Raw genomic sequence first — 26,757 nt, 5'->3', positions numbered from 1 at the left:
ATATAGGTGGGAAAAAAATTGTAATTTGTACTACTGTCTGTTTAAAATAAATGAAAAGAAACCTAGCACAGTAGATTTGCTTTTTTTCTGTTGTACCGAAATCGTATCGAACTGACGTACATACCGAACCATGACATCCGTGTACCGTTACACCCCTAATATATATATATATATATATATATATATGATAACTAAACTAATTAAGAGCTTAATTAACATTGCATCATACTCTGTAAAATAAATATGATTTATTGACATGAATATATATCAACAATTTGTAAAAGCATAAGTGTGCAAGCATTGTGTGTTTCAAATACATAAGATGAAGTAAGAACATGAACAAAGAAACAAAGTTAAACAAACTGACAAATAAATTAAAACAAAGACACAAATGAAATAAACAGTCCTTTAATTTTTTTCATGGAGGTCTTACTAACATTTTTGTTCAGGTACAATATAGCCTACAAAAGAAAATAACCCAATGTAAAACAACACTGCATAGTTTTCACTGTATAATTTGATAGATTAATGCTTAAAACTAACATATTCAGATTAATAGCAGTGAGGGATTTTCTCTGGCTAACATGCAAAATCTGATTGTGGCGTGCATATGATTCGCAATTTTTGGCGTTTATATGATATGCAGTTTTGACGTGCACAATAAGCAATGTCTTTGCGTGCATATGATACGCAGTTTTGGCGTACATATAATACGCACCTACCCCACACCACTAATCCTAACCATTGCGTATCATATGCACACAAAGTCCATTTCTGTGTATAAATAGTCCACCAAATAGAAACAGAAACTTGTGGTGTTGACACTCACTTTCATGAGATTGTGTTGACACATCGGATTTTCTCACAGCTGTTCACGTCCAAGACATAAACTGTGTTTAAGTGAATACTCTTCAAGCCGACCACTTTGACATATTTGTGTGTTTTTGATCGTTTGGACGCACACTTGAATCCCAAAGTGTAATTTGCTTGTCCGTTTTGGAGCGCGCACACACAGTTTGGCCGGGGGAACAGCATCTCTAACATGTACCGCAATTTGTCAACAGTAAAGACTGCATTTTACAACAATCACCTATTGTGCTGATTCTGACATTACGTTTGGGTTTTATGGAGGAACGAATGTGCACCACTGTGAAGGTAAGTAAGTTGAAAGAATAGTTTTACCTTTTACCAAAAGTCAACAATAAAATTTGCTTAATGTCACAGCCACAGGTCTAAAGTGTAAGCAGATGTTTGATTGTTTAGTTCTGTCCTCTATCATCATGATCACAGTTAAACAGGGCTTTCATATTTAGCGCTCTGTAGCTCCTCCATGTGAGCGTGATTTCTGTTCTTAATTGCAAATATGAATCATAGACAAATGTCCTAATATTACTGCTCATAAAAACAGCTGACAACTCTGGAGAGATAGAATTGGCAAGATAATGTATATATAGTAATAATAAAAGTATGTGTATTTTCTTAAACTCTCCAGTACCGATAGCAGAACCGTTAATGTCAGAGCTTATCGATACTCCGGTCTTTCATAATTTAGTACCGGGGCTGATTTAATACCGGGTTTCGGTACCCATCCCTATGTAGAGCCCTTTGAAGCTGCATTGAAACTGCAATTTGGACCTTCAACCCGCTGATCCCCACTGAAGTCCACTATATGGAGAAAAATCCTGGAATGTTTCCCTCAAAAACCTTAATTTCTTTTAGATTAAAGATTTACATGAACATTTTGGATGACATGGGAGTAAGAAAATTATTTGGAATTTTTATTATGGAAGTGAACTAATCCTTTAATGTTGTATAATTACTTATGAAAGATTGATTAAATATTACTGCTTTAATGCTTAATTAGCTAATTGGCTAACTGGCTGGGACATGGGCGTGTTTCCACATTCAAAGACAGCTAGACGGAGCACAACAGTATGGAACAGAACACAGGGATCTCGAGATCCAGTTCTCTTAATGCTGTCTTAAAAATGCAATGCTTATGTTGTTGAGAGACACTAAAAAAAACCCAGCCAAAAATGTTAATTTGACGCCATCTGCACACACAAATAATTCAAAAACAGGCTAGTACATTTTCTCTAAGAACAGAAAATGAATTGCAATGATAAGCTGACTTCAATAAAATATGATATATTGCCATCTAAAGCAAGTTTATATATTTTAATAATGAAAAATATTGTGAAACATTATAACAATTTAAAATAGCTGTTTGAATACATTTAATATATAAATACTGTGTAAATAATTCATTAAAAATAATTAATTTTGGAGACTCAGTGTTTAGTGGAGCTCATCTATTATGTCAAAACTTAAATGTCAACCTTTTAACAGCAAGACATAAAATGTATAAAATCTTTTAAACAATTAAAACTTCTAATAAAGCTGTGATTGGCTGTTTCTCCACAAATCATGAGGTTTGATTATTTTGCAAGCTTATCAATTTGATTCTCAAATCAGCTTGATCATTTATAGAGGGTTTGAACTTACATCACGGTTTGGTCATTTACCTGGATGTTTGGCCATACTGGTGATACTCCGATGTAAAAAACAGCATGGACTACATGGTTAATGTGCTACTAAATTTATGCTGTCTAAATCATAGAAAAAATGTTTGGAAGCTGCTAAATCATATAGAGAATGATTTTGTAAACAGGAAAAGGCACAATATTTTGACAAACTAAAGTTAATAGCTAGTAAAGATACATACAAACAGTATTAATTATGATATTAGCCTAATATTTCACCTACCTGACTAGAAATGATAAAAACAAACACGAATGTTGTCAAGATTCTTGTTCATCAGGCAGTTTTTGCACTCTACTTCTTGATTTGTTACAACTTTTGGCAATCTATAGTACTTCAAATGTTTTTCCTGGTCCGCCCGGTTAGTACAGCCCAAAACATGACAATATTTGACCATTTTTAGCAGCAATAATCAACAAAATATGCAAGTTCTGTTTGTTTCAGTGGCATTGTTTACATTCAGTGCCACCAATATGGCAGCTTGATGATGCATCATGAAAACACTCTATTAGATAAATTGATTCATACACATGCTAAAATAATCAAATACTCAAATGTAAAGTTTGCTTTGGTATGATACATGGAGTGACAAAGAGAGGAACTGTGTGTGTGTCTGTGTGTGTGTGTGTGTGTATACCAGATATTCCCTACATTATGAGGACCAAATGTCCCCACATGTATAGTAATACCAGTAAATTTTGACCTTGTGGGGACATTTTTGGTCCCCATGAGGAAACAAGCTTATAAATCATACACAATGAAGAGCTCTGAAAATCTAAAATAGAGGAACGTTTTCAGTAAGGGGTAGGTTTAGGGTAAAGGGATAAAAAATACAGTTTGTACAGTATAAAAACTATTACACCTATGAAAACCCAACATGTGTGTATGTGGTCATTACCTTCAGAAAGTGTGTGTAGCAGCAAAAAGGAGAGGAGTAACTTGACCAAAGTCATCTTGCCTCCAGAACCTTCACACCACGACATCTCCAACCTGCAACACACAAACACACACAATCACCAGTGCGTTCAGAGCGACATTATACAACAACCTCAACTGTTTGGTGCTGCTGGCACTGCAGAAATTAGACACTGCATATTTGTGCACTGGTATTGTTTGTTCGAGCCTTTGTGATTGAAACTTGTCATTAAAAATTCTATGACATTAGCAAAGCACAGCTGGTAATCCACATCTGCGATGTGAAATCCATCTCTCTAAATAAATAATGTATGGTTCATGTTGAGAGTTGTGATGTCTCCAGGTGAACCTCATTACAAGTTCATTGCTCCTGATGTCAACATGTGATATGCAAATAGAAGCATTGGCTGCTTCCTGATAAACTGTAACAGACCGCATGATTCTCAGTGAGAAAAATCTCAGAGGTTTTACACTGGAAGCTCCGGAAATGGCCTTTAAAGCATAAGCCAGACACTATGTGTCCAAGAAAAAAAATCCCGAATATTTCTGAAAATCACTGATTGTTTGGTATGCATTAGTTTTAGGGGGTTATACAGTGATCTTGTTCATGATCTCAAACCGGTTACCAGTATTTGAATATGAAGTCAAAATTCTCATACATGCAGCTACAACAAACGCATGCGAAGAGTTTTCATTGCATCAGTGAAGTTTGCTAAAATGTTATATATATCATATACACACATATACAGCGGGTAAAATAAGTATTGAACACGTCACCATATATTTCTAAAGGTGCTGTTGACTTGAATTTTTTTTTTGCCAGATGTTGGTAACAACCCAAGTAATCCATACTTACAAAGACAATAAAACAAATAAGTTCAGAAATTAAGTTTTGTGTAATAAAATGGAATGACACAGGGAAAAAGTATTGAACACATAAAGAAAGGGTGGTGCAAAAAGGCATGGAAAGCCAAGACACCAGCTGAAATCTATCAGTAATTAGAAAGCAATCCTGCTCCTTGTCACTGGAAATTAATATTAGCAGGTTTCATTGTTCAGTTCACTGGACATTTCCGCAAGACAGTGATCCCAAACAGCCAAGGAAACTCTCAATGGGTTTCAGAAAAAGAAAATAAAGCTGTTAGAATGGCCCAGCCAATCAGCTGACTTGAATCCAATAGAAAATAAGAACTAAATATCAGAGTTCATAGAATAGGCCCACAGAACCTTCAAGATTTGAAGACTCTGTGGAAGAATTGAGCCAAAATCACATCTGATCAATGCATGAGACTATTTTTTTCATGCAGGAGGTGTCTTGAAGCTGTCATTACCAACAAAGGCTTTTGTACAAAGTATTACATTTCAGTAGTTCAATACCCCCCCCCCCCCCATGTCATTCCATTTTAATACACATAATGTAATTTCTAAAAAATTATTTATGTTTTATTTGTATGTATGGATTACTCAGGTTGTTTCTAGTGAGACAGTTTCTAGTAACATCTAGTGAGAATTTCATGCCAACAGCTCCTTTAGAAATTAAGTGTTCCAATGCAAAAGCAGCTAAAAGCCATCTCGGTCAAAAATGAGATAATGATACTGAGTGAATGCTCCTGACACATAGTAAACATCCATCAAATACTTTTACCTCAAACTCGCTAAAATACAGCCTCAGCCCATTCAGAAGGATCAGTACTTACACAGAAACCTATACAAACTAGCCAGAAAGAAATGCTAACTTTAAAGAAATATGTCAGATGGATTTAGAGGCTTTTGCATCTGAACTCTTCAAATATATTTACCGGGAAAAGTGGTGACGTGTTCAATATTTATTTTACCGCTGTATAATAAAAAAAAAAAATGCAAAAAGAAAGGTTCACTGTTTCAAATATATAAACAATATATGGATTCCATATTAATAAATATAGTGAGATTTTATACTGTACATAAACTGCTGTTCAGTAGTTTGGGATCAGTAAGGTTTTTAATGTTTTGTGAAGAAGTCCCTTATGCTCATCAAAGTTCAATTTGTTAGATTAAAAATATAGAAAAACTGTAATATTCTGAAATATTATTGCAATTTAAAATAACAATTTTCTGTTTTAATATACTTTAAAATATTATTTCTGTAATGCAAAGCTGAATTTCATCAGCCATTACTCCAGTCTTTAGTGTCATGATCCTTCAGAAATCAATGTTATATAATCAATGTTGAAAACATTGTGTGCTTAATATTTTTTTGGAACCTGTGATACTTTTTCAGAATTCTTTGAAGAATTCTTTTAATGTTTTACTCAAAGAATCCTGAAAAAAGTATCACAGATTCAAAAAAATATATTAAGCAGCACAACTGTTTCCAACATTGTTATTAAATCAGCATAATTTCAGAAGAATCATGTGAAACTGAAGACTGGAGTAATGATGCTGAAAATTCAGCATTTCGTCACAGGAATAAATTCTATTTTAAAGTGTATTAAAATAGAATACCACCATTTTAAATTGCAATAATATTTCACAATATTACTGATTTTTCTGTATTTTTAATCAAATAAACACAGCCTCGATGAGCAGAAAAGACTTCTTCAAAAAACATTACGAATCTTACTGATCCTAAACTTTTAAATGGCAATGTATATTTTAAAAAATGGCTTTTAAATGTTCAATTGTTCAATTCAGCTGACATTTTTATTTTTCAATATATATCTATAAAACCTCACTAAAGCTGGTGGGCTAAAAGTTAATTTCGTACCCTGGTGAACACCCTTAAGTGTAACTCTTTTGTTGGCAGCAGAGCGTAAGTGAAATAACTTAATTTGAAGACAAAAGGCATCATTTGCCAGCTTGTAGTGTTTCACACCCTGTTGAACATAAGAGCTGCTGTTTCAAAATGATTTTATGCCTTTTATTCTTTTAGCCTTGATATACAAGCAGTAGCTGTACGAGATGTTTAAGTATTTGTACTGCATTTGCAATCTGTCAACATAATCCCAACATGATATTTGGACCAAACTATGCAGCCCTACATTCAAATGCGCACATCAACACACCATATGCTGCATTTCCTCTGAGAAGCAGACTTTCTCACAAATGTTTTGCAAGCAAAAGGCACTTTCAGACTTACGGGAAGTCACTGAATAGACAGTATTGCTTGAGGAGAGGGGTATTATATTGACAGTATTAATGATTAATAGGCATATAATTTATGCATTAAAATGAAGAATAGTTTTACACTTGCTCAAGTGAGGAGGAGGGTTCATTCAACAAGGAATTCCCATAGAGTGAAGTACTCACACACTCGAGTTAATCGAGAGACGTGTGCTGCTAATCATCTCGCCAGCATCTCTCTCGCTCGCTCGCCCTCCCTTCCTCCCGCCGAGTAAAAATAAGTAAATGAAATAAATAAGTGTCTGAGTGAGAAGAGTGAAAATGATATTTACAAGGGAGCTGATGTGATGAGCGACTTAATTACAGCAACTGTAAGGTCGAAATTAATGATGTATAATCACGCCGCGTACAACCTCAGTTTAATTAGGCTAATTACCGAGTTGGGATTGGCTGAGCTTGTTTGTTTTGCTGGTATTTACTGTTAATGCTGCGGCGTTAAAGGTGTCCGCGGGGATGGAGATAAGATACAATCTAATTCTCTCTCCATTCTAGGAAACGATCAAATGGAAGTTTAGCCGTTCAGCATCTTAGGATTTCACTCGATAATGAGGAAAAACCCAGCGCTGGATCTCTGGGTGGAGTGATTTGCACATTTTTACTTATGATCATGTAATTAAATAATATTTTTTCATAAAATTCCATTATATGCTGATTAATCACTGTTTATTACAAACTACAATCAATAATTGCCAGAAAAGCACTCAAACAAATATCATTTGAAGGTATTATTGTGGTATTCCTGAGCGTCACAGTTTAAAAGGGTCATGAAGTGCCTTTTTTATTATTTTGGACTGTTCTCTGAGGTCCACTTATAATGTTATCAAGATTTTTTAAATAAAAAAAACATCATCATTTAGAAGTAATAGGCTATTTTCTGTGTTGTTTCGACCCACCTCATCAGAACGCTCTGTTTGAATAGACGTGGCGGATTGTAGACTCTGAAGTAAACGGCCACTGCCATCACTGGCTAAGAGTTTTGCAGTTTTTAAACAGATGGATGCTGCTGTGATTTAGGTTAAAAATGCATGAACACTCAGTACATATCAAACGATCTGTATTAACAGACAAAGCAATAGTGACCATGTAATAAAAACAGTTACTCACACTTGTGTGTTGCAACAGTTACAGTCAGCACAGCATTGTCTTTTAGTTTCAATCTTTCTGAAAATCCTGCGTCAAATTGTGCCGTGTTTGTAAACGAATCTATGGTAAAATGGAGTGAACAACGGACCAAGTTCTTACTGATGTGGTCTTGACCTCATTAAAAAGTTCATGTACTCTTTCCTAATGTTGGGACGAGAAAGAAGGCAATACAAAGACTGTGTTTTTCTACAAGACTGGCTTCAACATAAGCTGATTTTAGACTAACAAGAATGTTTTGAGTTCTAAAACTTACAGGATGCTTTTATAGTACAACAGCCTTCTACATGAGGACTGTCAAACGATTAATCGCGATTAATCACATACAAAAAAAAAGTTTGCCTAATATATGTGTGTGTACTGTGTGTAATTATTATGTATATATAAATACACAAAAATTAAAGTATATATTTAAGAGAAATGTTTTTATGTACAAAATATTTGTATTTATATATTATATAAATTCTATAAAAATGATAATAAATACATTTAAATATTGTAAATAAAACTTGTAAATATTTCTTAAATATATACATGTTTGGGCTTGTATTTATACATAATTGAACACAGTACACACACATATATTAGGCAAACTCTAATTTTTATTTTGTATGCGATTAATCACGATTAATCGTTTGCCAGACCTAGTCAAAATATGCCGGGAATTTTAATTTCTCAGTTCATGACCCCTTTAAGGTTTTGTGTTAAGTTAAAAGTTAAGGTTGACATTCAGTGCTACCAGACCAAATTTGGACTTGAAAAACACGATTATGGCATTGTATTCACAGTAGTTGCTTGGTGATAAATGCTTGTGTGTGAAAATATTTGTTTGAGTGTGTGTGTGTGTGTGGTGACAGAACTTGATCTACCTTCTCAGTGTCCATGATGGATTCATTATTCAGAGGATCTACCGCACACATGGTACATCTATCTATCTATCTATCTATCTGTCTATCTATCTATCTATCTATCGCTGAGGTCAAAAGTTGACATACAACTTACAGAATTTGCAAAATGATAATCAGTGTTTCCCCTGCCATTATATTAGGGGGGCGACCCGCACCCCCAAAGGCACACCCGCCCCCCTTAAAGGTCAAATAAACTTTACTTTCTATATAGCGCCAGATCACAACAGAAGTCATTTAAGGTTATCTTTTGCTATAAAGCAGGTCTATACCTTGTTCTTTTATTAAACAAACAAAATAGTCTTATGTTATTTGTATTATTTATACAACGGCATGTCATTTCTGTCTCTACATGGACGCGTATCTACAATTTCTCTGCGAATACGCAGATGGGATCGCAGTGTCCATTCATAAAAACGGATTTACTCTATAGCGCGGAATGCCGCGGAATTCATCAATTTTTGGATGAATAAATCAAAAATCACTTAATTCGAATTGCGATATGGACTAGTGTCTAATTATCAGAAAAATTAAAACACAAGAATTTCTGAAAAAAAGAAAAGAAACGATTGTAGGGCCCTATTGTTCAAAATGTTGAAATTGAGATTTTTGGACTTATTTTTTCACTGAAATAAATGTACATAGAGTAAAGAGTAAAGTAACCGTTACCGAGAAAAGTTCCGTACCGTACCGTACCACTGGTACAGCCATTTTTTTTTTACAGGACAATTGACGGACTCATATGCAGCTATTACAGAAGGTTCAAATGCTCACTGATGCTCCAGAAGGAAAAACGGTGCATTAAGAGCCAGTGGTGTAAACTTTTGAACAGAATGAATATGTGCACATTTTTCTTATTTTGCCTAAATATCATATTTTTTTTTATTTAGTATTGACTTTCAGAAGCTATACAGATTAACACGTTTCCCAGAAGACAATAAGTTAAATTTACCCTCATCTTTAAATTAAAAAAATGTTCACCCCCAGCTCTTAATGCATCATTTTGCCTTTTGGAGCATCAGTGAGTATTTGAACCTTCTGTAATAGTTGCATACGAGTCCCTCGGTTGCCCTCAGTGTGAAAAGAAAAATGGATCTCAAATAGTCATTGTTGGAAAGGGCTCTGTCTATCTATCTATCTACCATAGAAGTGTTTGTAAAAGCTCAGTCTTTACATGAACAGTTTAAGTCCAAAAAAAAAAAAAAGAAAAGTGTTTATTCTCAGCTAAGCAAATTACAGTCAACCTGGAAAAGCACACACGTCTGCTGTTTGTCCCTGCAGACTCGGTAGCAGGGCACGCACTCAACAAAAATACATGAACATTGCAACAAAATGAAATGAGCAAGCTGCATATTATAATGTTTTGGTTAGCATGGCAATCCCTGGTGTGGAATTTGAGCAACAACCTTGGCAGTGAATTGCATTTCGAGAGAAACAGAAGAGAAACGCAAAAAAAAGAGGAAGAGAAAGCGAGAGCGAGGGAAGGAGAAATAGTCGCATTTGTTTTCATTTGGCGTCTTGCAGTTTCCTGGGTGATATAATAAAGAGTTCCCTGGCGTCATATAGCAGCACAAACCTTCTCTCGGTCCATCGTGTAGCTGAACATTCTGCCACTGGAAAAGTGCTGTCACATGGGCCCAATTCGCCTACTTCCACTGCAGGGATATCCACACATTCAACATACAGTACTATGCTTATACTATTTTCTGAACAGACATACGGTTTTGCAACAACGCAGAGTAGCTGATGAATGTTTAATGAACGCAATACATCCTAAACATACTGTGATATTCAATAAAACACGCTAGGAGGATGCATATGTGAGCCCTGCTACAGACAAAGGATATGTTTAAAAGAAATACTAGCTGATATATATATAGTTAATATAAAAGCATATTAAACTACTATTTTCAGGCACCATGTAATCATCTTGTAAATATTTTGCATTTTAATTTAATTTTGTATAAAGACATTTTGTTGCTTAAAGGAGAAGTCCACTTCCAGAACAGACTGCTATGGTGCCCGAGTTGAAATTCCAAAATGCAGTTTAAATGCGGCTTCAAACGATCCCAAATGCGGTTGTAAACTACATATACTTTTTAATGTCAAATGCTCGTCTTGTCTTACTCTGCCTGTTTTTTTCCGGTTCATGACAGTTAGGGTATGTCGAAAAACTCCCATCTCATGTTCTCCCTCAACTTCAAAATCATCCTATATCACCGTTTTACCTTTTTTGTTAAGGGTGTTTGATCTTCTTTGCATGTTCACTTCGCAAGGACTGGGTCGGTACTTCTGCAACAATGTAGGATGATTTTTAAATGATTTCAAAGTTGAGGGAGAACATGAGATGGGAGTTTTTCGACATACCCTAACTGTCTTGAACCAGAATACACAAAGTTCAGGTAGAGCAAGACAAGACAAGCAATTCAGTTTAAAAAGTATTTAAATTGTAGTGCATTTATCACCATCATGGTAGAAAGGAGGCCAAACTAATTATAGAATACATGATAAACTAAACATTTGGAAATAAATTAAGCTTTAACTTAACACCTTTTATACAATATCACATGACTCATAGTCACAATAGACAAACTACAAATAAATCTAAAAATTACAGCCTGAAACAACAGCACTCCTCAATATTTAACAACATTTAGGATCACAAATAGCTACTTTCATATTAAAAACAAGACCTTAAACAATAAATGCTGTTTTGGTCATTTTAATAATTTTATTTAGAAAGGAAGCTTTAACCTGATCAAAAGTGATGATAAAGACATTACAAAAAGATTTCTATTTCAGATAAATGCAGTTCTTCTGAACTTTCTATTCATCAAGGAAACCTGAAAAAACTTATGTTTTCAACATAATAATAATAATAATAATAATAAATGTTTTTTGAGCAGCAAACCAGAATATTACCATGATTTCTGAAGGATCATATGACTAGAGTAATGACCATAAACTCATTAGTCAGCTAGAGAAATTAACTCTAGAGAGGAGTATTTTGTTAAATATATGCACCATATAACATATTAATAATAATTTGTACCGGTCCTCAATGTTCAATTTATGTTTGAATAATTCCGTCAAGTTTTAAAGACAGCCACCATTTAAATGTTTGTATTTCAAAAAAATATAATTATGCAATTGTAGATTCTAAATACTTCATTGAGTGTAATATAAGTGTTTGTATACAAATCAGTTCATTTTAACCTTCAATATTATAGTAACGTAGTACCAACTGACTCTTATGAGATTTTTTTCGTTGATAAAATTTGGCATGTACTGTACCTGATACACATTCAAAATAATATCAGTCTAACTGAATTGGAAATGGAATCAAATCCCAAATCCCAAGCCAAAACCCATCCATAATAATGACCCATGAATAATAAAGTAAAAGTTAACATGTTGAAAAGATTTAGGGCTACATCACTTTTAGCCCAGGAGCAATGCAGTGCCGTGCTAGTGTGCTTTAAACAAGCCAGAAAGAAAAGAGTTAGCAGTGTGACTCAAAGAAACGTTATACTGACCTGGAGCCAAATCAGAGCAGGACCCATAACTTCACTCTTCACTACACCGTCATTAATAACGTATACAGTATGAATGCGAATGCCAGTTACATCATCACAACATGTAGTGTACACTTGCAAAACAGAACTCTATCTGACCTCTTACAAACAAACCTTCAATCCCACAAACTCTAAAGAACTTTCTGAACAAAAAAAAATTGATGTAATCGACGCAGACACTAAGACGACATTTCAGGATAAGACAAAAAGATTCGAGAAATCTTACAAAACCAACAACCTCTAGGCCAAAAATAGTACACTGATTCTTCATTTTTTTTATTGTAAAACCACTCATGTCTGGCGGAGGAAATTGAAAAAAGGAATGTAATTCATTTTCAAGATGCTTTCAAGCAGTAAATTGGTTGATTACAGTTTGAGAGCCTTGTTTTTAAAGCATCAAGCAAAAATTGAAAAGAACTACCAATCAATAAAAAGGTTACTTGCCCACAGGGATGGCGTGTATAATCCAGCTCAGCATAAATGTTTGTATTATTATTCAAACTTAATTTTACTAATGAGAAACCCACTGGGCCCTGAGGTCTATAGTTCACAGACTGTGGCACTCTTGATGGAGCAACTCCCTCATCCTAAACTAACCTGCTCCAACATAGAGAAAACTCACTTTATGTTCTCATTTTGATACCTATTTTATATATTACAAACAACACCCACAGTCTTTCTTCGTTTAACTCACCACACACCAAGCACTAAAGGAGCACAGCTTGTGTGATTTCTTTGATGTTAAAACACTTTCTCCTATCTAAGCTTAATATGCAGAGACAACTATAAGATTTGGCAATCTAGTTGTCACGCTGCCAACTAGTTGTGATGCTGTGCACATCGTGCTGCAGGTACTGTGACATGAAACACAACTTACACTTCAGTAAACAAACAGAGCAAATGAGCCCAAATGCGCTGATGGAATTATGGGAGTTTGCCGCATCAGCCCCGTAATGTCATGTGAGCGTGCATTTGACACTCATCTCAATGGACTCAGAATGGAACGCACTACACTTGAGTTAAACTATGGGGAAGTTCACTAAAAATTAATTGTTCCTTCTGACAGTGTCGTTTATTTGCATGTGCTTTGAGTTGCTTTAGTGCCCAATTCAAAATGAATTATGCACATCAGATAATGGGGCAAACACTGCCACAAATCTGAGGCTGTTTGTGCAATCTGAACATAATTTGCATGGGTCAATTGACTTTTTCTCCCACAGTGTCAGTACTTTGTTGTTACCTGTCTCACGCCACACACACAATCGATCTGGCTACAATTACTGCTGCCACGATCACTAAAAAACACACTTAAACATCCTTTTTTACTGCATGCTTTTCAATAAAACCAAGTTGAGTATGGTTGCATCTGAGAATCCATCCACAATGAGCATCATTAAGAAGCATTTATGATAAAAAGATGCAGTTTTTATGCATTTATGTATACTGCAACTGGGTAATTTTACCTGTGCATTTTAGAATAGTGAAAAATCACCTCTGTTCAAAAGTTTAGGGTAGTGAGATTTTAAATGTTTTTTTTTTTAAAGAAGTCTCTTGTGCTTATCAAGGCTGCATTAACTTAATCAAAAATACAGAAAAGCATTAATATTGTGAAATATCATTTCAATTCAAAAGAACTGTTTTCTATCTACATCAAAATGCAATTTATTCCTGTGAAATCCTGTGTTTTTATTCTTAAAAGAACCTCAAAAAGGACATTTTAGACAAATTTATAGCTTGAATAATAAACAGGATTTTACTAAAAAATTAATGCAAGTGCTTTAACAACACAAGCCTGCATTTCCTCTTTTTTTTAAACAGGCCTGATTTCCAAAAGCAACCGCTAACATCTTTATTAACCTGCTTTAGCATTGCACCATCTAACACAAACAACGCTGACTTGAGAATGACATCCATTTGAAATTCCTGTCGTGCTGCGCAACACCCATAACAATCAAAAAGTGAGTGCATGAATTATTACAACCTGCATCTATGCAGGATATTTGACTTTCAACAACACCATTTGGATTATTGGCACTACGTTAAGAGTTTAATCAGTCATTATTCACAATTATAAGAACAATAAAAACCTTGATAACCCAACAAAGCCATCTGCTGACTGTATTACAACCAGTACATCAATTAACAGCGTAAACAACACTATCAAGTACAATGGATTACAAATTTGGATGAAAATGGTTGGTGGATATTTGTGGTAAATGTACAGGATGTAGGAGTTCTTTTAAAGAGAACTAAACTTCCAGCGTATCTGCTCTCGGATTCCAGTAAGATTATGTGTGACAGGATTTAACCTCAGCGAGTACAACACTTCAATTTGTTCTTCTCTGCCCCATCCACTAAGATCATTGTGAGCTTTTTAGAGTCGCCAGTTCCACATAAGTGACCAACCTCTCATGATCTTATTATCCTGCTGTCTGCACAGGCTAATTATTTTGTGCGTCCTTTTTCCACAATATAATGGGATATTTCTTCTCATTCACTTCTAATGATCAGTAGCAGAGGGTTGAATCAAGCAGCTGCAGCCGCAGGGCAGAGCGCTGTAGGTAATTCAGTACAGCTCGACTGCAAATATGATATTGCTTTTATACAACAATTCTATAAACAAGAAGTTAATATCGAGTAACTTACTGTACGTTTTGGAAACAATATGCAGTCCACCCAGGTGAAAATCAGTCTATCTCCAAACATATTGGCTATGCTAGCATGCACTTTTGTAATGCCATTAAGCCAGAACTGTGATTAAGTTAGAGGTCATGCAAAATGTTGTTATTATGTTAATGTGATTGCGCTCATGATTAACAATAGCAGTAAAATTACTGCGGTTTTAACCGTACAATATGGCCATGTATACACTTACAATTTTTAAAGGGAACATCGGATGCAAAATTAACTTTTACATGGTGTTTGCATATAAATGTGTCTTAGCAGTGTGTGAACACAACCACCCTACAATGATAAAAATCCATTCGCTCCTTTTTTTAAATCCACTAAAACCTAAACAGTCTCAATTATCAAGCCATTCTGATTTTCTGAGCAGTATGATGTCATACTGCTCAAGCCCCGCCCACGACCGCTGACGGACTGTCCTATATTTGCATATTTCCACCCTCAGCCAGTTGCATTCTGTCTGCCATTTTCTCGAGCAGCTATAGCGACAACAATGAGTCATAAGCAATGCAGTTTTTTTGTAGTTGGATGTAAAAGTGAACATAATGGTCACTGCACACCGAGTCTGAAGTTTTCATATGCAATTTTTTTTCGGGGGGGTTTTCATAATCGTCATCCTTTCCTAGCAAAATGCTTGATACAGATACGAAAACACAGAAAATCAAACCTGATCCAAATTTTTTATACGGACGAAGGTTTCGGAGGCAGTGATTGACACAACATGAGGTTGTATTTATTTTTTTAAAGTTTAGAATAAACTTTAAAACATCATTTAAAGAGGCATGCACTGAAACGTGTGAACAGAGCAGTTTTTGACAAGGTAAAAAGGGTATTGTTTTATATAACCATTGAGGAATTTTAACCAAAGTATGTTAAAGACTCTTCATAAAGACCCTAAACAATCATACCATCTTGAAAAAAAATGGGCATCCGATGTCTCCTTTAACTTTGAGTTTGCATGTGCTAGTGCACAGACAGATGACGTGACACTAGATATTTTATGAAGATATTTTATGTACCCCATCATTCAAAAGTTTGTGGTTTTTTGCCTGCCTGTTTGTTTGTTTTTAGAAAATTAATATTTTTCATCAGATGCATTAAAGGAGAACCCACTTCCAAAACAAAGATTCACATATAATGTACTCACCCCCTTGTCATCCAAGATGTTCATGTCTTTCTTTCTTCAGTCGCAAAGAAATTTTTTTTTTTTGAGGAAAACATTTCAGGATTTTTCTCCATATAATGGACTGATATGGTGCCCCGAACTTCCAAAATGCAGTTTACATGCAGTTTCAAATGATCCCAAATGCGGTTGTAAACAATCCCAGCTGAGGAAGAAGGGTCTTATCTAGCAAAACGATCGGTTATTTTCATAAAAATAATACAATTTAAATACTTTTTAATCTCAAATGCTCATCTTGTCTCGCTCTCCCTGAACTCTGTGTATTCTGGCTCAAGACAGTTAGGGTATTCGAAAAACTCTGATTGTATTTTCTCCCTCAACTTCAAAAATCATTTAAAAAAATCATCCTACATCACTGCAGAAGTACAGACACAGTCTTTGCAAAGTGAACATGCAAAGAAGATCAAACACCCTTAACAAAAAAGGTAAAACAGCAATATAAGACAATTTTGAAGTTGAGGGAGAACGTGAGATGGGAGTTTTTCGACATACCCTAACTGTCATGAACCGGAACAAAAACAGTCCAGGCAGAGTAAGACAAGACAAGCGTTTGGCATTAAAAAGTATATAAATTAAATTGTATTATTTTTATTAAAATAACCGATTGTTATGCTAGATAAGACCCTTCTTTCTCGGCTGGAATCGTTTGCAACCACATTTGGGATCATTTGAAGCCACATTTAAACTGCATTTTGGAAGTTCAAAATCAGGGCACCATATCAGTCCATTATATGGAGAAAAATGCTGAAATGTTTTCCTCAAAAAACAAACTTAAACATAAATTTCTTTACAACTGAAGAAAAAGACATGAACATGGGAGTGGATGACAAGGGAGTGAGTACATTATATGTGAATCTTTGTTTTGGAAGTGGACTTCTCCTTTAAATTAATCAAATGTGACAGCAAAGACATCCGCAATGTTACATAAGATTTCTGTTTCAAATAAATGCTTGAACTATCTATTCATCAAGGAATCCTGAAAAAAAAAATTCACATGGTTTCCACAAAAAAAAATATAGCAAATGAGCATATTAGAATGATTTCCGAAGGATCATGTGACACTGAAGACTGGAGTTGATGCTAAAAATTGAGTTGATGCAGAAATAAATTACATTTGAAAGTATATTAAAATAGAAAGTAGTAGTTTCAAATAGTAATAATATTTCAAAATATTACTGTTTTCTGTATTTTGATCAAATAAATGCAGGCTTTGTGAGCATAAGAGACTTCTTTCCGACCCCAAACTTTTAAATGACAGAGCATACAATATTTATGAGAAAATGAGAGAGGCTGTGGGAACCAGCAAACATTTTGCATTTCAAACAGTCAAACAAAAACTGCAAGAACAAAGAGATCTGTTCCGTTTGCAAGTTAACATTTTCTGTTACAAAGTGGAATTAAAACAATCACATTTCTTACTGAGTTATCAAAATTATAGTAACTAAGATAAGTAAGTAGAAAATAGTATATAAGCATGTGATAATACATATTAAACAAGATTGAAGATGTACATCAATAGTTTGATGATTATTACCAATAATCAGAGAAATAAAGTTTGTCATAGATTCCTAAGGCAAACCTCTTCAATCCTGTCAACATGCATTGTTTCACTTAAAGTATTCACTAGGAGTTGTGTTTTTAAGCTTTAAAGGGTTAGTTCACCCAAAATGAAAATTCTGTCATTACTCACCCTCATGTTGTTCCAAACCAGTAAGACCTTCGTTCATTTTCAGAACACAAATAAAGATATTTTTTATGAAATCGGAGAGCTTTCTGACTCTGTATAGACAGCAACACAACTACCGCGTTCAAGGCCCAGAAAGGTAGTAAAGACATTGATAAAATGGTCCACGTGACATCAGCAGTTCAGTCTTAATTCTATGAAGCTACGAGAATACTTTTTATGTGCTTTTTTTGTGTTCTGAAAATGAACAAAGGTCTTACAGTTTTCGAATGACATGAGGGTGAGTAATTAATGACAGAATTTTCATTTTTGGGTGAACTAACCCTCGAAATAGGCAGGCTCTCCATCAGTTTGTCAGTTTGGTTATAGCCAGTCTACCTCATTTTGTAGAAGCAACCCTTCTAGCATCTTTCGGAAGCAAAAGTTTATGGACATCATGTGGCGGTCAGAACCACTTGTGTTCCAGCATGCTTTTAAATCCGATCATGAGCGCACACCTGGAAGAAATATGATTAAAGTGTATACATGCGATTAAACGCAACATATTTGACTGTGATTGTGCTTACTGTAATTATGAGCCTAATCACATTAACATAATCACAGTATTCAGTGTACATGAGCTCCAACTTAATCTCATTATATATTGTTACGTCCCAGGACGTATTTTCGTTGTCATTTCTTCTTTTTTTTGGTTTACCAGTGTGGGGGTGTGGTCAAAGCCCTGTGTCTGTGCTATGTTTGTTTTTTCTCTCTCTCTCTCTCTCTCTCCTCTCTGCTCCCTCTCAGGCAGAATCACCATCACCTGTGGCTCGTTATGAGAACGTGACTGAGACTGGAGTATAATGGTGGCAGCCCAGTGTTTGCACCAGAGTGAGACACACTTCTCCCCTGCTCCAGATTGATTGTTGTGTATTAGCAGTGGCTAATAATCCTTCAGTTGTGAAATCTCTGGAGGTAATACCTTTTTTTTTTTTTTGTTCCATTTGTTTAAACTAAAAGCAAGTACGAGAGCTTCTACTCTTTTGAATTGTGTTATCTGTATATTGTTGTGGGAAGCGTAGGGAGAGAGTGCCTTTTTCTTTGGACTTCTCCTTCATCCCTGTTTTTGGTTCAGTTAGGCAGTAGAGGGAAGTTTTATGTTGTTTATTTCTCTTTTCTTTTGGACATTTGAGGTAAGTTAGTTGCTTCCTAAAATTAGTTAGTTGAACCTTTTGTTCGTTATTTTAGGCCTTGCTCTCTCCTGAGTCATTGCTCCCTATCTCTTTTATGTTGAATTTATTGTTCCTTTTTTTTGCAAATAAACCTGTTCTCTTCTAAATATCTAAGCTGGTGTCATCTTCACTCTGGGACAGAGAACTGAAGTGTGTTCTTGCCGCTTTTTTTTTTATTATTAATGCTTTTTTTTGTTTGCTACTTCCCTGATACAAATTTTGATATTAGTAGGAATCTCAAACTTGTTCCACCATTTAGAGAGAGTGAGGTTGATGCATATTTTGTCACATTTGAACGTATAGCCACAAAATTGAGCTGGCCAAAAGATGTGTGGGCCCTGTTTCTGCAGTGCAGGTTTACTGGGAAAGCCCAGGAAGTCTCCTCTGCTTTGCCCCTCGAGAAGTCTCTTGATTATGATGCCGTTAAAGCCTCCGTATTAAGGGCCTACGAATTAGTGCCGGAGGCGTACCCCCAGAAATTTCGCCCCCATGTTAAAACTGCCAAACAGACATACGTCGAGTTTGCCCGAGAAAAATGCACACTTTTTGAAAAGTGGTGTTTTTCTAACCGAGTTGCTACTCTTGAACATCTTCAGGAGTTGGTTTTGCTTGAAGAGTTAAAGAATTGTGTTCCCGAAAGTGTAGCGGTCCATTTAAATGACCAGAAAGTGATGTCTCTCATGGATGCGAGTGTGTTAGCTGACGAATTTGCACTAACGCATAAGAATGTGTTCACTGGTGTGAGGCATAATGCATTGCCTTTAATTGATGAGAGCTCAGCCCAGGTAAAGTCATGTGTCTTTCCTTGTGCTATGACCAAAACTCTATCCAACTCATTTCGCAAGAAAAGTAATGGTAAACGAGCTTGCTTCTTCTGTCTTGACCCAAACCATCTAATTTCTGATTGTGAGGCTTGGAAACAAAAGGTCTCTGCACCAAAACCCCAAAGTGTAGCTTTGGTCAACACGATGCGTGACGTTGATAATGCTGCTACTGCATCTGAGGGGTATCAACCATTTTTGCTGGATGGCACACTGTCTCTTTCATCTAACTCTGAAGAGAAGTCAGTGAAGATTCTGAGAGACACTGGGTCAGTCCAGTCACTCATTCACGAAAAACTGTTGCCTTCACGGTCTAATTATACAGGTGTTGACGTTTTAGTACGAGGTATCGGTGTGCAATGCCTCAACCTTCCCCTACACGACCTGTACTTAAGGTCGGATTTGGTAACCGGCACTGTAACACTTGGGGTTTGTTCGCATTTGCCTGTCGATGGGGTAGATGTTATTCTGGGCAACGATCTCGCTGGTGGAAATATTTTCCCACAACTTGTCTCTATTAGTGAAACAAAAGCAAGTAATTGTTCAAGACTTGTACCATGCTTTCCTGCGTGCAAAGTGTCACATGCACAGGCAAGAGAATTCAAAGATGTAGTTGACCTCTCTGAAACTGCTTTGGACAGATTCTGCTGCTTGGGTGCTGCTTGCCACAACTGTGTAGGTCCACTACCCAAGTCAAAGAAAAAACGTTGTAAAATGAAAAGTGTCTCTTGTAGTTTGCAGCCAAATGAAGTTCATGTACTTATGCCTAATCTTGAGGTGGATCCAGGTGGATGCCAGCACTTTTATGTGCCTGACCTGCCCTAATCCGAAAGGATGCTCATGGTGATAAACACCCTGTATCCTACTTCTCATGAACCCTTGGCCTTATTGTGGGCCCTACAGCACTTTGACCAGCACTATGGAAGTAGTGCTGTTCCAATACCTGTGCATACAGACCATAACCCTTTGAGCAACACAACTACCGCGTTCAAGGCCCAGAAAGGTAGTAAAGACATTGATTAAAATGGTCCACGTGACATCAGCAGTTCAGTCTTAATTCTATGAAGCTACGAGAATACTTTTTATGTGCTTTTTTGTGTTCTGAAAATGAACAAAGGTCTTACAGTTTTCTAATGACATGAGGGTGAGTAATTAATGACAGAATTTTCATTTTTGGGTGAACTAACCCTTCAAAATAGGCAGGCTTTCCATCAGTTTGTCAGTTTGGTTATAGCCAGTCTACCTCATTTTGTAGAAGCAACCCTTCTAGCATCTTTTGGAAGCAAAAGTTTATGGACATCATGTGGCGGTCAGAACCTCTTGTGTTCCAGCATGCTTTTAAATCCGATCATGAGCGCACACCTGGAAGAAATGCGATTAAAGTGTATACATGCGATTAAACGCAACATATTTGACTGTGATTATGCTTACTGTAATTATGAGCCTAATCACATTAACATAATCACAGTATTCAGTGTACATGAGCTCCAACTTAATCTCATTATATATAAACGCAGTAAGTGTGTGAATGCATGCGTGTTGCATTTAGGTGTTCGATTAAACAGGCAAACTGCCAGCTTGCAATACAGCAGAAGCAGCAGGAGACACTGTTAGACAAACATACACAAACACACACACACCTTTCTCACCTGCAGCCTTGAAACAAAGTGAGATCTCAGAAGCTCTGTGTGTGTGTTAGCATCTGCTTGTTGTGCGTTTCACATTTATGAGGGTGAATAATGTGTTTGTGCATGTGTGTGTGTGTGTGTGTGTTTGGCGACCTGTAGAGACGGTAATTACTGCGACAGGATGGGGCCCCAGCGAGACAGCGTGCTGCAGTTCATCCTGTCACTATCGCTCAAGCACGTCTTCTCTTCCAGCCACAAACGTGTGAGGTCTCTCCTCCAACATCTCTGCTCTCTGCTTATTATTTTTTTATTTTTTATTTTTTGTTCTTATATCTTTTGTCTTCTTTTTTTGTTTTGTCATTTCTTTCTCTAACTGCAGAACTAAATGAATTAGTCTCCTGTAGAGCGAGAGAGTGGAGCAGGCTAGCATGCTCGTCTGAGACTGAAACCAAGCTGAAATCCGCCGCTGATACACTAAGTGCGAGTGGCATCACTTCACAGCATCCACCTTTGAAAAATACCAAGCAAATCTGACAGGAACTTCACAGCCACTTTAAACTTTAACTGTAAAGTACTACAATAGAAAGTACATTAAATTAGTAGTTTGGAACAAGTTTGATTCATTTTGTTTGGCTTTTTATGTCAAATGTATATCAGTGACTTTCACAGGCATTCTGTAATCAGATATATTTACAAATGAAAGATATTCAACAAGAAAAAGAAGTTCTAGTGTGATACTAGTGAGCCAATGGGTTGAAGGTACAAATTGCAGTTTCAATGCAGCTTCAAAGGGCTCTAAATGATCCCAGTCTAGGAAGAAGGGTCTTATCTAGCAAAACAATCTGTCATTTTCTTAAAAAAAAAAAAATTTACATAATCTTTTAACCACAAATGCTCATTTCGCATTACATAGTACCAATTCAGTGTTTACAAACGAATGTGCAAAGAAAGTTAAACGGCCTTTACAAACAAGGTAAAACGATGTTGGACGATTTTGAAGTTGGAGGTGTATTTTCGCCCTTCCTTTATTTTATTTTATTTTATTCTATGGGAAGTCATTGGATTGTAAAAAAAAAACGGTTAGAGGGGTTGAACGTTTTTTTCAGATTTTAATTAAAATGATCAAGACCAATATTTTTTCCCTTCGGAATAACATGAATCGTTATGAACAGAAAGGTATACTTTAGGACTGTCATTAATGATTATTATGGTAATCAAGTAATCTGTTGATTATTCTGATGATTAATCGAGTAATCGGATAATTATACATATATTTTTGTAGTAATTAATTAAAAACATATATTAAACCTGCATCACATATATTTGTTTAATTGAATCATAGCGTTTGTAAATTCTTAATTGACATTATGCTTTATTATGATTTTTAAATGGGTGTAACGTGGAAGGCGCCACTTACGGTATTTTGCCGATTACTGGACATGGGCAAAATGCAATCGAGGATTTTTTTTTTAAATCGTATACTCGAATCGTTGCAGCCCTAGTATACGTAGTATATAGGGTCAATTTTAAATTCATGAGGACTTTCCTGATTTGAGTGCCTGCTAAACTTCTGTGATATATTTTCTGCTCTTTTTACAAACTGAGGGACACTGACATTTACTTTGAGGCAATCGACACCATTAAAGGATTAGTTCTCTCCAGAATTCAAATTTCCTGATAATTTACTCACCCTTATGTCATCCGAGATGTTCATTTCTTTATTTCTTCAGTCAAAAAGAAATATAAAAAATTAATTAATTTTGAGGAGAACATTTCAGGATTATTCTATGTAGTGCGGACTTCAATGGGAGCCAATGGGTTGAAGGTCCAAATTGCAGTTTCAATGCAGCTTCAAAGGACTCTAAACGATCCCAGTTGGGTTTTATCTAGCAAAACAATGTCATTTTCTTAAAAAAACTACAAATGTATATATTTTTTAACCACAAATGCTCATCTCGCATTACATAGTACCAACTCAGTGTTACAAAGCGAACGCGCAAAGAAAGTTAAAGGAGTCATCAGATGCTCATTTTCCACAAGTTGATATGATTTTTTAGGGTTTTAATGAAAAGTCTATAATATACTTTGGTTAAAAATTCTCAATGGTAGTGTAAAACAACACCCTTTTTACCTTGCCAAAATCAGCTCTGCAAAAATCATCCCATTCTGGTCAAGGCTGCTTTAAATGCAAATGAGCTCTGCTTGCCCCGCCTTTCTCCTCTCTCTGTGGAGTGACAAGCATGTTTACTTTAGCCACATTTAGCTGTGTTTAGGCGCTAATCTTGCTAACTAGCACATTATTAGGAAAGGCGATCACAAAGATTCATAAAAAAAAAACATCATACTCACTTCTGCTGTAAGTGAAGCTGGATCACGAATGATTCACGCGAACATAGACGGATATATGTAGATCGGGAGGTGCATTCCCTTCACAAACAAACGTAATCCACTGCATCTTCAGCAGCTCAGATGTCAGGAGTAAATGACGAGCACTACGTTCATTATTACATCCAGCAACACAACACCTCAATCGCTCAATTCTTGTCTAGCTCACATCCCTGCTCCGGCATCAAAACATGTAGGTTGGACTGTTACAACTGATATTAGGTAAGACGCTCATGTCAATCAACTATCGTGGGAGCGGCCTCTGTCGGTGTGACACCACAACGACAGGCATCTGAGAATGGAACAATTTGAAAAAGGGGATATTATTTTTACAGATTAATTAAAAACCACTGCATGGATTTTTATCATTATAGGGCAGATTTGTACGTACACTGCCAACACACATTAATGTTCAAACAACATCTAAAAATGAACTTAGCATCCGATGACCCCTTTAAACAGCCTTTACAAACAAAGTAAAACAATGTCGGACGATTTTGAAGTTGGAGGTGGATTATTGCCCTACCTTACTTTTTTGAACCACAGGCGTACACAGGCGAAGAGCTAACTACGTGTGACATTTCCAACGTGATTACATAATGCGTGAAGTCGTAGACATGCATCGCAGAGCTAGAGCAAGACGAGCATTTGTGGTTAAAGTGGTTAAAACTAGACAAGACACTTATTCCTCAGTTGGGATCTTGTAGAGCCCTTTGAAGCTGCACTGAAACTGCAATTTGGACCTTAAACCATTTGATCCTCATTGGAGTCCACTATATGGAGAAAAATCCATGGGGGTGAGTAAATTATCAGGAAATTTTAATTCAGGAGTGAACTAATCTTTTAAACAGATGCTTTCGTAGAGCATATCTGCATATTAGAATGATTACTGAGGGAATTCAGCTTCGTGATCACAGAAATCATTTAAAATTTAAAATACAGTCAAATGGAAAATAGTTGTTTTAAATAATAATATTTCACAATATTATTGTTTTTACTGTATTTATGATCAAATAAATGCAGCCTTACATGATGCAAAACAAAAAACTTTTCAAAATATTACTTTATACAATATTTTTAAAAAGCACACACAGAAACATAGCTGCATGTGTTAAAAATCTGACTTGTGAGTGATACATGAAAGTCTTGGGCAGCAGATCAAACATACTCACAGAAGAGAGAGAAAAGTGAGATTTGTGGGGTCAAAGAACATTGAATTTTGAGTATTAAATGGTTTGTGCAGACTAATATGTTCAACATGTTTCACTGCTATGTGCCTACTGCAAAACTTGGAAGCAGGCAAGACAAGCTCACTGCGCCGACAAAATGCCTAAATCAATAACCTGTCAGAGGAGAGGAGAGCTGGAAAAGGACTGATATTCTCTCTCTTGCTCCCTCTGCCTCTATCTTTTCTTTTCCACCTCTTCCCTCTCTCCACAGAGAGTTTGTTATAGCTTTTCACTATTATTGCATTGCAAAACAAACTGTCAGAATTCAAGAAGATAGAGAGAGAGATTCAGAGAGATAGAGAAAGAGAGGGCAGCTGTTGTATTGTGAAGAGGTCCACCTCTACAATAAACACATCAGACGGGGAAACTCGCAGCCTATCTGACAACACACAGGTGAAACAATGCAAAGACGTAGAATAAAACACATCTTTACTTTCAGCAAAACACACTCTGTCTATTAAATGTGAAGTATGTAAATGAAGTATGCAATTTCTAAGCCACTAGCAAATTCAAACTGTAAAGCAAAAAGCAAAAAAGGTTTTCAGAGCACTTCCACAATCTGCTATTGATTTTGCTATCTGCAATCTCACACTATGGGTTAAGAGCAGCATTGAAAGCAATAAATTGACAGTAAAAACAAGGCATCTGCAATGAAAACATTTTGTTTAAAGAAAATGAAGTCTGTTTTTAGGACCAAAAGATGTGACATTATTTTCATGACAATTAAGTGTACATAGACCAATATGTTTACCAGTTATGTCTTTTAATGACCAGTATTTATTGTTACAGTATCAAAACCAACTCAGGCTCATTATAAATACAAGACTCTGGCTTAAAAAAAAATATAATATATATATATATATATATATATATATATATATATACATACAGTTCAACGCAGATACCAGGTGGAAGTAAAACACCAGGTTCATTCTATAATTGTGGGTACATCTCATTTCTGTGAACTATATTTGTAAGTATATTTTCATCAGTATAAAGCCCCAATGTTTAATTTTCTAGTACACAATTATATTTTTCCCTCAATCACACTACTATATGTCGAAAAAGCCATATCTTTTGTTCAAAAATGATGTTCAAATCACATACAACCCTGGTATTCAGTGGTCCAATTTTGTAAAGTTGCTCATTCTACTCTGCATTTAAGCATGAAAATTACCTCAAATATAAATTAATTTTATAGTTTTGCCTTTAGTTAGATTAGGTTATCAAGACATTTGAGTGTGTGCTTCAAAAATAATAAGTGTTTATTGTGATATAACTTGTTTTATTTGTGTCTGAAAAACCATTGTCAACTAAGTTACCCACTAGAAAACCCTCAAAAAGGAATGGTTTGTCCCATTCTCACATAAATTGCACAGCATGATGATAGAAGCACATGGATGAAACACTAGAAGTTATGTTCTCTCTCCTTCCCCTAATATTGGTTAAACTAGCAAACCTGTGTTAAGAGTGGATTAACTGACCGTCGACAGTGTTACACAAGTATTATTGCTGCGAATTTTAACAAGACAATATGTTTTCTTTATGAAAATATATTTTTAAACATACCATATGCTCAGTGGTTCTAGGCTTCCATGTTGAGTACAGGCCCCAAACACTAAAAATGTCAACTAAGTTACCTGTCAACTGTGTTACCCAGTAAAGCTAACATTAGCAAACATAGATGTTATTT

The 26,757-nt window shown here is 35.7% G+C and overlaps 1 protein-coding gene and 1 long non-coding RNA gene across 2 annotated transcripts in view; one reads left to right on the top strand and one right to left on the bottom strand.

Annotated features, from left to right (window-relative positions):
- cdh23 (cadherin-related 23) overlaps positions 1-26,757 on the bottom strand; it is a 308,861-nt gene that overhangs the window by 276,269 nt on the left and 5,835 nt on the right. Inside the window, exon 2 of the mRNA XM_051125171.1 lies at positions 3,440-3,531. Within this exon, the coding sequence (XP_050981128.1) occupies positions 3,440-3,524 (85 nt within the window). The 5' untranslated portion in view covers positions 3,525-3,531. The remainder of the gene's footprint in view (positions 1-3,439; positions 3,532-26,757) is intronic.
- LOC127174678 (uncharacterized) lies at positions 18,623-22,054 on the top strand. Its single transcript, XR_007828894.1, has 3 exons — positions 18,623-18,744; positions 21,610-21,712; positions 21,830-22,054. It is a non-coding gene; the product is annotated as an uncharacterized LOC127174678 (long non-coding RNA).

Source organism: Labeo rohita, chromosome 13 (genome assembly GCF_022985175.1).
Source record: "Labeo rohita strain BAU-BD-2019 chromosome 13, IGBB_LRoh.1.0, whole genome shotgun sequence".
NCBI classification, from domain to species: domain Eukaryota; kingdom Metazoa; phylum Chordata; class Actinopteri; order Cypriniformes; family Cyprinidae; genus Labeo; species Labeo rohita.
This window is presented reverse-complemented; position numbering and strand designations above follow the sequence as displayed.